The sequence below is a fragment of the Dermacentor albipictus genome, chromosome 8, assembly GCF_038994185.2.
Source record: "Dermacentor albipictus isolate Rhodes 1998 colony chromosome 8, USDA_Dalb.pri_finalv2, whole genome shotgun sequence".
Classification (NCBI taxonomy): Eukaryota; Metazoa; Arthropoda; class Arachnida; order Ixodida; family Ixodidae; genus Dermacentor; species Dermacentor albipictus.
Genome location: NC_091828.1, coordinates 5253975 through 5267944, shown reverse-complemented (window position 1 = coordinate 5267944; position 13970 = coordinate 5253975). Strand labels below are relative to the sequence as shown.

The 13970-nt window shown below is 47.9% G+C and overlaps 1 protein-coding gene across 1 annotated transcript; it reads right to left on the bottom strand.

Moving 5' to 3' along the window:
• Positions 1–3994: 3994 nt before the first annotated feature.
• LOC135910436 (uncharacterized) lies at positions 3995–4730 on the bottom strand. The gene has a single exon (XM_065442473.1). The coding sequence runs from the start codon at positions 4657–4659 to the stop codon at positions 4024–4026; it is 636 nt and encodes a 211-aa protein (XP_065298545.1). The 5' UTR covers positions 4660–4730; the 3' UTR covers positions 3995–4023.
• Positions 4731–13970: the final 9240 nt, after the last annotated feature.

Genomic DNA, 13970 nt, shown 5'->3' with positions numbered 1-13970 from the left:
ACGAACAAGGGGCGTGGCCGTGACGTCATTCTGTCACAACACTTCTGCCAGCTTTAATTTTCTTTTTAATTGTATCCCCATCTATCTGGTTGCTTGCGTGTTCGTGTACTACGCCTTAAGGTAGGAGTAGACCGCACTGGAACCTGCTCCAAGGTCTCGGGGCCGGACATCGCCTGGCGAACTTCAAGGCGCCCCGATGCTAGTGGCTCATGTGAAGATTGGTTTTGCAGTGTCTGATCGTCGCCCTGTGGACCGTCTGGAAGGGCTGTCATTTCTCGGGCCGCCATGGGGTCTGCTTGATCAAGCCGTCCTGGAAGTTGTAGGTCTGAATGCGAGCTTCTGGCTGGCTGGTAATCCGGGCGCTTAGCTGAAACGATATGGTCGGCATGCACAAAACGTTCTTCGTTATTCACCCGCACTGTATACGTGACAGCACTATACGGCGCGTAATCGTGCCTGCTAACCAAAGAGGGTCGCCCGTACGAGTTCCTTTCACTCGCACCTCGTCACCTGCTGTGAACTCCCGCCACGTTGACCTTGAGCGGACAAAAGTGGGCTGGCGCTATTCGTTCTTCAACCGGTTACTCAGCTCCGGGTGCAGGAGGAATTGGGGCCCAAGTCAAAAACAACTGAGCGGGCGTAATCCCTGTCGATGCGCAGGGCGTGTTCCTGTACGAAAATTAAAACTGATCGACACAATGCTGCATAGACTTGCCATGCTTTTTGTGTTCTCCAATTTGCTTTAGTAGGCTTTTCTTGACGGTTTGCACAACTTGCTTCGCCGCCCCATTCGAAGCAGGATGATAAGGCGGAGAAGTGAGGTGGCGTATGCCATTGGAGGCAAGGAATGTAGACAACTGAGCAGACGAGAATTGCGGTCCATTGTCTGTGACGACCATTTCCGGTAGACCGAAGCTCGCAAATATTCTTCGCAGCTCTTGCACAGTAGCTTCCGCTGTAGTTGTTTTCATGTACACAACTTCTGCCCATTTGGAATGAGCATCTATCAGGACTAGTAACCAGCATGAGTTTACAAAAGCGAAGTCCACGGCACTTTTTCCCATCTTTTGCGTGCACGGGCCCAAGGAGTGAAGTCTACCTGGGACGGCGTGTTTTGCCTAAATTGACAGACTGCACAGCTCTGGACAGTGTCTTCTATGTCCGAAGTTTGCTGAGGCCACCACACATGGCTCCTCGCAAGCATTTTCATTCTAGTCGCGCCTGAATGTCCTTCGTGCAGCAAGTTTAAAACCGGCGTAACAAGCGCACGTGGCACAATTACGCGATTGCCCCAGGTCACGCAGTCTCGATCCCACGATAGTTCATGGCGTCTAGTAAAGTACGGTGCTAAATTTTGTGGGGTCTGATGTGGGGATTCTCCCACCGTACTCTTGGGACAAAGGAACGACAACACACAGTAGTGCAAACAATCACAAGGGCATTTATTGCACCTTTCATAGATCCATGCCTGCTAGCCGAGTTGCTATCCACAAAACATGCCGATGGGCGCGCGACAAATCTAGAAGTCCGACTCACCGCGTCCTCGCGAGCGAATATGTTCGCTCCATGCTGGATCCCAACGCCTGGTCGTTCGCGTGTATAGTCACGCGAATCGTGGCGCGTTCGAAGGCGGCCACGCGAGGCGGTCTCGCAGAAGCATCGGTCGCCGCGCGCGCGGAATGTCCGCGCTGTTTGCCGACCCGCCGGGAAAGAGGGTCGCTGCACGCGCGGCACGTCCGTGCTGCTCGCTGTCTCCAACCCAAGAGAGAGCGCCTTGTCTTTCCGAACCCAAGTAACCGCGCAGCGGCGCGACGCTCGCGCCATCTCTCGGACTGCGCTTCAACCACATCGACCGCGCTGACGTCACGCAGGCCACGCGGCGAAGCGGGACCACAGGAGACGCGCTATGCGGGAAAAACATCAGGGGAGGCGCGAGGGTTGCGCATCCCCACAATTTTCATCGGCAACTTTTGCTGGCCATCCATTTAATGTGAAGAAGTGGACCTTCGATAGGACTGGGTCCTTCTGTGTTGCTTTCCGAATATCTTCAGCTGATAAGGGCAGTTCGTCTGTTGCCGAGAAAAACTGCACGTAGTCAGTTACGTCGGCTTCGTTTTTTTTAGCGGAAGCCGTGATAATGCGTCTGCATTAGCGGGAGCCTTCCCTTTCCTATATGCCCATTTGTAACGGTAGGCCGCAAGTAGCAGCATCCAGCGCATCATTCGGGCAGCTGATAGTGCTGGAATGGGCTTGTTGTGTCCGAGTAAGCCATTTAATGGCAGGTGATCAGAGTATATAGTGAACTCTCGTCCATAAATATATTTATGAAATCGTTTGATAGCGAACACCACGGCAAGCGCTTCTTTTTCTATTTGGGAGTACCCAGTCTCTGCTTTACTGAGTGTTCGCGAAGCGTAGGCTATCAGTTTTTCATTTCCGTCGATGTCATGGAAGAGCACCGCCCCCAGTCCGTATGCAGACGCGTCTGCTACAAGGCCTATTGACTTCTCCGGATTGCAGAAGGTTAGGACACTGTCACTCGTCAACCAACGCTTGCTCCTCTGGAAACACTCTTCAGCGTCTTTGGGCCATTGCCACTGCCGAGTTCCCTTCAGTAATTGATATAGGGGTTTCAGCTGTGTGGATATGTTGGGGATGAACTTGGAGTAAAAAGATAGCATGCCAAGGTACGCTCTTAGTTCCGATTCATTCCTTGGAGCTGGCGCATTCCTAACAGCTTCAACCATTTCCGTACACGGCTTAATTCCACTTGCGCTAATAATATGCCCCAGATAGGTGACAGAGTCTTTGAAAAACTTACATTTCTCTTGCTTCAGCCGAACGCCATACTCACGAAACCGAGCAAGGACTGCTTCAACGCGTTGGAAACATTCCACTTCGGACGCTCCCGTGATGAGGACATCATCGAGATAGCAGGCAACGCCCTTCACGCCTTTTAATACTTGATCCATCACCGACTGGAATATGGCTGGGGCACTGGAAATTCCGTATGGCATGCGGAGGCACTGAAATAAGCCGATGTGCGTGTTAAGCGTCAACAGTTTTTGAGGGTCAGGGTGCACTTCTATTTGTTGGTACGCAGTGGTCAGGTCTAATACCGTGAAAACCTTGCCTTCCGCAATTACTGCAAAGATGTCTTCGACTAAGGGTAATGGATAATGCTCCGTCATTATGCAAGGATTTAAGGTAATTTTGAAGGCTCCACACAGCCTCACCTTCTTGTCTGCCTTGGGGACGACGACCACTGGTGTAGCCCAGTCGCTTTGTGCCACGGGAACCAGGACCCCGTTCCGTTCGAGCTGTCGGATTTCTTCTTCGACTGCTGTCCGCAGGGAAAAGGGAACCGGTCGAGCCTTGCAGAAAACTGGTCTGGCGTCTTCCTTTAGGACCAGCTGTGCCTTGTGTCCCTTTATTAGTCCTACCTCCGTAGAAAAGACATCGCTATACTTGCGTAGCAGCTCCTCCACCATTCCGTTTGTCTGCAGCGTGAATACGCTCTTCCAGTCAATCTTCAGTTCTGCAAGCCAGTCACTTCCAAGTAGCGGCGGCTTCCTTCCAGGTACAACCACGACAGGCAACGTCTTGCGTTGTTCTCGGTAGACCACAGGCACTTCCGCTTGCCCTACAATTTCCAGTGGTGCGCCTCCGTACGTTCTAAGTTGCAGTCCTGTTTTGACTGGCGGCTGTGAACAAGACAGGGACGAAAAGACGCTCTCGCTAATAATCGAGACAGCGGCTCCTGTGTCGACCTGCATCTCCACCGGCGTACCTGCAATGCGCACTTGCACTCGGTAAGGTCAAGTCGTCGGTCCACTTTGCTGAACGTGAAACAGTTGTAACTCTTCCACTTCTTCGTCGTTGTCGTTGAATGCATTAACCGCTTCTCGTTTTTTTTTCTTGCACGCCCGAACCAGATGACCGGTCATTTTGCAATAATGACACCTTGCCTTTCGATATGGACAGTCTCCCGCATCGTGTTGCTCTGCACATCGGTAACAACAACTACCGGCTGCAAGACCCGCCGAAGTCCTCGGCTTTTGTCTTTGTTGACCCTTCTGAATGACGTGGACGTCTTCGTCGCGAAAAGTCTTGTCTGAGGTTGGGCTTTTGGATTCCAGCACTTTTGGATTCTTTCGGAGCCAGTTCCGCGCTTCTGGCTAGGTCATACGCAGATCCGAAGCTTAGCTCCTTTTTCGTCAGAAGGCTGGCTTGAACCGAAGCGTCGCTGAGGCCAGCCACGAACCTGTCTCGAAGAGCATCGTCCAGAAACGGCCCAAAATCGCATCTTGCTGCCATATGGCGTAGTTCCACGGCAAATGCAGAAATTGTCTCACCTTCCGTCTGGTAGCGGCGATTAAACTTGAACCTTTCGGCGATAACTTTGCTTCCCGGAGAGTAGTGTTCCCTCAGGACTGCGACGATTTCAACGAATGATTTGTCTTCTGGCTTGGCCGGTAGCAACAGGTCCTTCAGCGTTTTGTAGGGGCGTTTACCGATGGCTGTTATAAAGGCAGACTTCTTCAGGCTGTCATCCTTGTTTTGGGTCACTTCCCAGTAGTGGTCAAATCTTTCAACATAAGACATGAAATCTTCTTCGCCATCATCGGTGGAAGGCTCGAAATCCAAGAACTTCGCCATTCTTCTTGTCCTGCGCAATCTCGGCCTAAGTTTATGGTCCCACCCTCGTCGCCACTCGTTGTAGCATGCATACAGACGCTACTCAGATAGCAGGAATAGGAATGGCTTTATTCCCAAAGGCGCGCTGTTTATCTAGGTACGAACAGGGGGCGGGGCCGTGACGTCATTCTGTCACAACAGTGTCTGGCATACTTACTGGTTAGCTTCTTAGTTCTTTTCCGCCATTGTGAGTCAACGCTCTTTCTGTATAGGTATTTAAACACCTTAGCTGCCCACCTGTTATCATCCAATTTCCTGAGACGTTTTTCGTATAGGATTTTACTCTGAGCTTCCCGTGCTTCGAATGATGCCCAGTCCATATCTCCCTGTATTGCTTCGTTTGTGGTTTTCCCGTGGGCACCTAGTGCTAACCTTCCCACAGCTCTCTGATTTACTTCTAGTCTCGGCTGAACCTCTGCCCTTAAACACAGGACCGCATTCCCGAAAGTAAGCCCCGGCACCATTACTTCCTTCCAAATGCCACTCAGTACCTCATACTTGTTGTAACCCCACAATGCCTTATGTTTCGTTATCCCGGCATCTCTTCGCCCTTTTGCTGTTAGAGACTGTTCGTGCTTTTCCGTGTACATCTGCCCTTTGTTTATCCATACCCCGAGATACTTGTATTCGGCCACTCGGGGTATTTCGTGGCCCTGTATTGTAAGCTCCTGATCAGTTGTATCGTTGAAAAACATCCCACCGGAATTAGGTGCACTAAAACTGAAACCTAAACTGTCTCCTTCGTCCCCACAGTAATTAACCAGAGTTTGCAAATCTTCCTGGCTATCTGCTAACAGTACAATATCGTCCGCATACATTAAACCCGGTAGTCGTTGCTCAACAACCTTTTCGCCTAATCTATACGACAGATTATACCCTAGATTGCTTCGTTGTAACCTTCTTTCCATGCTTATCATATAAAGCATGAACAGCAGCGGTGATAGCGGACAACCTTGCCTTAATCCTTTGTGGACCTCGACAGTTGTCGCACTCTTGATTCCCTCCCATGTTTTTCAACATTATTTTCTCGATATAGTTCCTGTAGAAAATCGATTGCCTCATTACCGATACCTTCAGCTTTCAATCTGTTCCACAGAAGTTCCCTGTTCACACTGTCGTATGCACCACTTGTGTACAGGAAGGCTAAATACAGAGGTCTATTTTCCGCCTTAGCTATTTCTATGCACTGGGTAAGCACGAACAGGCTATCATCTAAGCGCCTACCACTTCTGAACCCGTTCTGAAGTTCTCCAAGTATTCTATTACTTTATACCCATGACTGCATTTTTAATTTCACCGCCTGCATCACCAGCCTATATATAACTGATGTTATCGTAATTGGTCGGAAAGATTTTATGTTCTTCTTATCACCTTTCCCTTTATAAATCAAATTCATTTTACTCTGTTTCCAGCTGTGCGGAATTTGCTTATTTGTTACGACTGCCTCCAATGCTTTTATCAGCGTTTCCTTGCTTCTTGGGCCAAGTTCATTAATTAACTTGATCGGAATTTCGTCTATCCCCGCGGACGTGCATTTTGGAACATTTGCTTCCGCCTTTTTTCAGTTAAGATTGGTCAATTCTAAGTTGTTTTCTATTATGCTATTCTGTGTTGCTCCCTCACTTGGGGCGATTACCCTATCGTCTTTCCTAAATGACTCTGCTATAACTGAACCAATGTAGTTCACAGCGTCATCTCCCTCTAAACAATTTCCTTCGGCATCGTGAATCTGTTCCTCTTTTCTGTGATTAGCTTTACCCAGCCAGCTTATATGGTTCCAGAATTTTCTTGACCCCCCTTTAGTTGCATCGCGAACTTCAGCCAGCCAGCGATCAGAGGACTGCTTTATTTTAGCCTGGACGAGGACCTGCACTTGTTGTTTCTTTTGTCGATAATATTCCCATTTTTTTGCCTATTTCCTCTTCAGATAACTGCGCCCTCTTTGCTTCCCTGTGTTCCCGAGATGCCCACCGTCGTTGTTCGATGGCCTCTCTAATTTCCTTATTCCACCAACTTCGTGGCTTCCCCTTTCCTCTCCAGCGGTTTACTCCTTTTACCTCTTTTATTTTTGTACTAATGAGTAGTTCTAACTGATTATAATCCCACCTTTCCATGGGATGTTTCTTTATTGCTTCCTCTATGCCAGCCGCTATTTGCGTTATTTGCGCGGCATTTAATTTTGCGTACTCTTTTTGGCTTCCCTGCATTTCTCTTTTGAGTAGGGCTCCCACCTGTAGACTAATACGCTTATGATCACTTCCGAGGCTGTACTTCCCCTCTTCGTCTATTTCCATTATTGCTAGCTTGCTATACAATCCCTGCGACATTAAGCAGTAGTCAATCGTCCTTTGTCTGTTACGGGACTCCCACGTGATTTGTCCTTCACACTTAGTTTCTCTATTTACTATAACTAGGTTGTGTAGTTCACAGAAGTCTAGCATCAACTTCCCATTACAATATGTGTATCCATCCAGATCCTCGATGTGGCCATTCATGTCACCCAGCAGACAAATATCGGCACCTTCTCCAAACTGCTTTATATCGTCATCGAGACACTTCACTAGATATTTGTTCTCTTGCCTGTATTTGTCCCCTGTCCCTAAATCTAGCCATGCCTTTTTACGGGCAATTGTACCTGATACCCAGACATGTTCTTTGCAAGTTAACTTTATTCTTTGCCAATTTGTTCCTTGGTGTATGAGCATACCTACTCCTCCTCCCTTCCTCTCCGTTGTTGTTGTATTGCTCCCTTCCCAGATGTAGCCTTCAATAAGCGGTGGGTCTTCTAGATCCCTGAGGTGTGTTTCGCATAGCGCGTGTACACCTACTTCTTCGTCCTTTAACTGCTGCTCTATTTCTAACCACCTCGCTCTCTTTCTACCGCCTTGCATGTTTATGTACCTGATTCTGGTGTTAAATTTATTTGTAGTTTTCTTCCTGGACCTCCTAGTGGCCATTTTATTGGCGTCAGCCTCTATTGTTGCACTTTCTGCACTGTTTCTACCTACCCCTACGCCCTGAGGCGCAGTGGACCCCCTAAAAAAGCTACTGCCCGACGTGCCAGGCGCCAGCCGATCTCGGCTCCTAGCCTTCCATTAAAGTGGATGCCATCTCGTGTAAAGCCTCCACCGAAGCCTGCTCTATGCACTTCTCTGTTTATGTCTGCCACTCAAATCCTTTCTCCTGGCTTAGCTTTCTTATTTCACAATTTACAGCCACAACGTCTTTGGCAATTGCTCCGTTCCTTCCTTGCACCTCCGGCACTGTGCATACCACGATCTGGACTTGCTGTGCTATCGCCCTTAAATCGTCAACTCCCTCCGCTAATCTTTCCACTACTTTTGCAGCTTCACCATTCAACACATCATTTAGCCCCGCCGCTACCACTACCAAATTGCGCTCTGAAATATTCTCAGAAAGCTCGCTTTTTGTTTCTCTCAGTACTGCGTCCATTGTCCTGCCTGGGAACGTCCCGACTGCTACCCGCTTATCATGCTTTGCACGCTCCATTATAGCTCTTTTGCACCTCCTCATATTTGAATCACCACCGATAAGTACTAGGGCATTCTTTCCCTCCCTTCTAACTTCCAGGTTGTGCTTATCATTGACTATGAGCTCATTCCTTGGGGTTAGCTTGTTCCCCTCCTCTCCTCGCGCTCGCTGGCGCCCCTGTGGCTGCAGCATCGCCTCCTGCGGGGCGTGTTGCGCTGCTTCGCTATAACTACGCCGATTCACCGGCGGCGAGCTGACTACCGCTTGCTCTGCCACCCTGCCTCCGACTTCGCATGTAGGGTCTACCCTACTTTCTGTGCTTTTGCCTCCGGCCTGGTGTCCCGACCCATCATTCTCCACTGCGCGCGTCTCAAGCGCATCGAGACGCCTATGCAGTTCTGCTCTCCTTTTCCTCTCTTCTCCACGCTCGGCCACGGTTCTTACTAATTGCGCGGCCTGCACCGCTTCCACCTTGACCAACTCGGCGACTTTCGCCTGTAAAGCTAACCGCCTCTCCCGCTCCTCCCTCAGGTCTGCTTTCAGCTCCTCGAACTTGGCTGTCCAATTTCCTTCCAGTTTTTGGACTGCTTCCCTGACCCCTTCGCACAGCCTGCACGTAAAGCTAGACTCCTCCGCATCTGCTAAGCTCTGGAAACTGGTCTCGTCGAGGGAGCACCAGCGCAGGCACTCGTCGCACTGCACTTGCTCCGCGTCCCCTGCGGCCTTCCCTTTCTTTGGTTTCATCGCTAGGCCTACGTCCTTAGGCTGAACGAGCACGTCCGCCAAATCACTTCGAAGAGCTAGCTGAGATAGTTAAATAAGCCTATCAAATAGGTGCCGCCTAGCACCTAGGCCTAACGAGGGAACCGCCAGACCTAGACAAAGCCGGTACGTTTACCACGCTTACCACGAATTCAAAATTTGCGCTCCTGCTCCATGCAAAATAAAACACTTCAAAAACATCAGCTAATAAGAAGAAAAAAAAAGTGCTTAGCTACGAACGAAGTCGCTGAAGCCTCGACACAGGAGCGTCCGTAAAAAATTTTGCATGTTCAGCGCCCCTAGCAGTAAAAGCACCAATTAAAGTGTTCGACCAAATTACAGTAGCTCCACTTGCGCGCTTACGCTGAAACACGCCTCGATTGATTTTTCGCCCTCTGTGGCCATTTGTTGAACTTGAGAGTGTGCGGGGCCATGCTCGAACCTTGTCAAACGGCGTGCTCCGACATACCTGGTTGCAAGCAAATACCAATGGATATTATAATTAATTCTGACGACCCGTTCAACGAACCTGTCAACTTTCGGTCGCTCTTCACCACATTGTTTTTGGACGAGGTTGATCAGCATGTATACGTCGTCTTCGTTGTCAGACGAACTTGAAGAAAGCTCATCGATTGCGGCAACAACTAGCACTTCCTTTCTCATTGCCGACATCTCCACTAGCTAACTCCGTTGCAACCGCAGCTATCGGGCCAGAGCGTCTGCGGTTCTGCAGCATACAGTAGGTCGTGGGTTTTCCATTGCCCCGTCTCGCACCGAGAAAATTGACGGTGCGCCGGGGTGTAATCCCAGCAAGCACTGCGGGACGCGCGTCGCGAGCGCGCACAGCCGACTGCAGAACAGAGTAGGTCGTGAGAAAACCGCTCCAACAGGGTGCGCTTCCGGTGATCAAGGATGGTAGGTGCGCACCGGTGCGGTTGATCGAGGATGCTATTAGGCAAAGTTAGACCCTTTGGAGTCCCCCTTCTGCCACACAACGATAATCGTCATCTGCCTTGATGCGTTTCCTTTCTTTAACGCTAAGTTCTTTAACCCTTTCTTTAACTTTCCCTGCAGTAACGAACGGCATGCGCGTTATCAGCAAGATAGCATTCGCGACAGGAAAGTAGCGGGCGCGGCGTTTTCAAGAAAGGAAACGCATCAAGGCAGATAACGATTATGTTGTGTAGCAGAAGAGGCACTCCAAAGGGTGTAACTTTGCCTAAGAGTGTATGTATACAAGCAAGTATCAGGTGTTCAGCCGTTTCCTCCTCCTCTCCACACGCCCGCACAACAAATCTATATATCTCCTGGTATCTGGCTCGGTACGTTTTAGTGCGCCGTACACCTGTCCTGGCCTCAAACAACAATGAGCTTCGATAACAATCAGTTATCGTAAATATTTTCTTCGGCTATTTCTTGCTTAAACGTCCTGTATGTCTCTAATGCTGATTCGGTTTGCATCTTTGTTTTTCACATACCCCTCTCGTCTCCTTAACCTGCATGGATGGATGTTATGAACGCCCCCTTTGTAATGGGGCGGTGGGTGGCGCCCCCAAGCCCTTGCTATATTGCACTGTCTAATGTCCTAACCGGGTTTAAAAAAATTAAAAAAATTGAAGAGAAAAAGAAAATAAACCATCGACGAATTCTGGTAACCAAATTTTCTGACCCCCTATGGGGCTCCTGCTTAGTCCAGTGGGCCATGTAGTTTCTCACAATTATAGTATACTAGAATAATTCTAGTGTACTAGGATTATTCTAGTACACTATGGTCACAATTATTGTATGAAACTCTATGCAGTGCGATGCAGTGGGCGCTGCGAAGATGGATTGACGGGTGGATGGATGTTATGAGTGTCCCCTTTGCAACGGGGCGGTGAGTAGCGCCACCAAGCTCTTGCTCTTATACTGCCTAGTGTGCTACCTAGGTTAAACAAGAAAAAAAAAACACTATGAACTCCCACAACCAAATATTCTGATCCCCTATTGTGAACATTGATTTTGTACGTCTGCGTTTTTTGTCGTTTCCTTACTTTTCTTCCACCAATCCTCCAATCCCCTATTGCGGACATGTTTACTTTTCCACTGCTTTTGCTGAACCCAAGTGCTTTAAGGGGGTATAGTAGGGCAAATCGACCAAAAAACAGATTTTTTGATTTCATCAATAAAAAATAATACACACTGTAGGGAGTAAAACAGTGCAGCGGCGAGCGCGTAGGAGCGCTCTAGGCCATTTAAAAATGGCGCCAAAAAGCGCGCCGCCTGGTATTTAAACGGGACAGACGCAAGGGTTTGTTTAGATGTTGTTTTCCGTCATTTTTTAGTGTTTACGTAATTATGTTTACTTAATGTTTACGTTTACGTAAACATGAAGAAAGGCTTTGGGGAAGACACCAAAAAAGCCAGAAAATTTCTATACTCTGCTGGTGCATGTTGAACGGTTGTAGTGAAGGTGCAAACATAAAAATGCGTTTTTCTCAAAATCACTTTTCTGAAAATTTTCGGAACTTGATGTACCTTTTCTGGAAAACTACTCAGCCCATTACGCTGAAATTTGCCCAGAATTTACTCACATCCCTTGCAAGTAATCTGAACCTAAATGTGTGAAAAAATCACTCAGTTATAACTAAAAAAAAGAAAAGATTATTAGAAAGACCCTCCACAGTACGAGACGTGTGACGGCAATATTTTTTTTCTTGTGACGTAAATGTAGCAAAGCATTTTTTAAAGGTTCAAGTTAAACCCACTATTATACAGAATTATTGTGCGAAATTTCACGGTCATGCTGTTTTCTGTTTCTGAGAAAAGGTACATTTCATTTTCCATCATAGCTTAAAGTTTGGTTATCAACTACACAAAAAATAAAAAAGGCCTGCAGTAAAAAAATTACACAAATTAGTTCATGCACCCTACCATACCCCCTTAAGGAGGCCAGTGGTGTCTAGATCGACCACTGGGTAAGCGTCTTCACATTCTAATAAAACATGCTCCATAGTTTTCAAGAAAATGTGTTCAAGAAAAACACGAAACGACGTTTGATTGGAGGCGAAATTCAAACGCAAGAAAATGTATCTACCGTTTGTTTATACATATGTTTCTCTCTATCTTTATTGCGGACAATGCTTTAATTGTATTTTTTTGTGTCGTTATACACCAGTCATGTACGCATTGTATTTGTACGCGTATAACTTTGAATGCTTGCATATTGTCACGTGGTCGTGCGATTACGACGATTGCGACACTGTGCGATTACATTTGTTAGGCTGCGAAACGTGGTTGCCCGATAAAGATAAGTATACGTGTCAGTATTACCTTGCACATGTTTGTCTTTTTCCCGAATTAAGTTTCACTGTGCGCATTGTAGCGTTGTTTTGACATATTTGTCGCACCTTCCATGTAAATTTTTTTTGTGCCTTTATATTGTTACTGCCAACTGTATGGGTACCGGGGCCTCGTCAGGCCTTACCGCCTTTTGTCCCGGTCCCCTCTTTTCCTTGAAAAGAAGAATAAACTTCACACGTAAAACAAACATTCGTACCGTCGAAAGTTTGCAAGACCAGGCTCTACTGATATGTCTTGGACTACCATGATGCTCCTGGACTCAAGCGACAATCATGATAGCTAGAGACTACTTGGTTCCAACATAAATACCTATTGACAACCTTAGAGTACACATTACCCAGTCACGCTGCTTTGCCAGCATAAAGACCTCAAGCCACATTTTCCAAACTTGTTGCCAGACGTCGAGGCTACTGTAAGGTCGTTGTGAATGTTTGCCATGATTAAACTCATGTGTGCGTTCTTTTTGTTTGGTTGAAGTTGTCACGATCCGCCCGGGTTCGTGAACGAGGGAGGGCTCGAGGCGCCCTCCGTTACAAACAGACGCTTCCCAGCGCGGTGGTGATGAACGATGACTGACCATCGAGCAGCTGTGCTCGCCGGTGTTTATTGGTGCGGTCACCAATGTTGCCCACCGAGCCTGGCAGGCCAACGAAGATTATGCCCGAGGAGGCGTCACATGCTTGTTACACCCCCTTACCCCAAGTTTGTTTGTTAACTACTGGGGTGAGGCGTAGTATTCGCTGTTCTTGTTTTTCACAATACTTCATGCTTGCCGCAGACTGCTGCCTTTCTGATTTGTGTGATGACAATGGAACCGAACTGTGGTTTATGTAGGAAAGTGTTGCTGGCCGGCTGAGGGCAAATTTCTAACCTGCGTTGAATGCCAACACGGTTTTCACTTTGGAAAAAAAAATGTGCTGGCGTCGCTGAAAGTACCGTGTCGGGCAAAGGAGCTGATAAGCGAGACAGTTGGCAATGCCGTGCTTGTCTATCGGACAATCAGGCATTGACGGAAAACGAATCAGTGCCTGTTTCGGCTTCAATATCTGAATTAGCAGCAAAGATAGAAGCCTTACTTCCGCTGAAAGATGCGATCAACTCTCTTGCCCTAAAAGTAGATGAGCTCCTCGCTCTGAGAACTACGGTGGATGCGCTTCACAAATCGGTGCAGAACGTCACATGTTCCATTGCTTTCCTGTCGGAAAGGTATGAATAGGTGCGCGCTTCGGACGCAAAGTGCCAGGTCACCATTGAAAAACTGCAGACAGAAGTAGCAACACTGCGCTCTGCTGCCTCTAAACAGGCAGAAGAAATTGTACAGCTGCGAAAGGAAGCGAACGAGTTAGAGCAGTACAGTAGGTTGCCCGATTTGGAAATTCACGGTTTACCGCAGAAACCTAAGGAGGTACTTTTTTCGCCAATCGATGACTTGGCACAAAAGCTGAAAGTGCCTTTTGATGATTCTGATGTGGAAGCCATCCATCGAATGCCAGCAAAACGTGAAGGGGCGCCTGTCGTGCTGGTTAGGTTTGTGAATATAATATTGAAAGGGAAATAGATCAGTTCACGTGCGAAATTGCGGTCCCAAGTTGAAAGCAAATATGTGCCTTCCATGTTTTTCAGCGACAATCTGACGGGCTTTAACAAACAATTGTTTTGGGCTGCGCGGCAAAAGG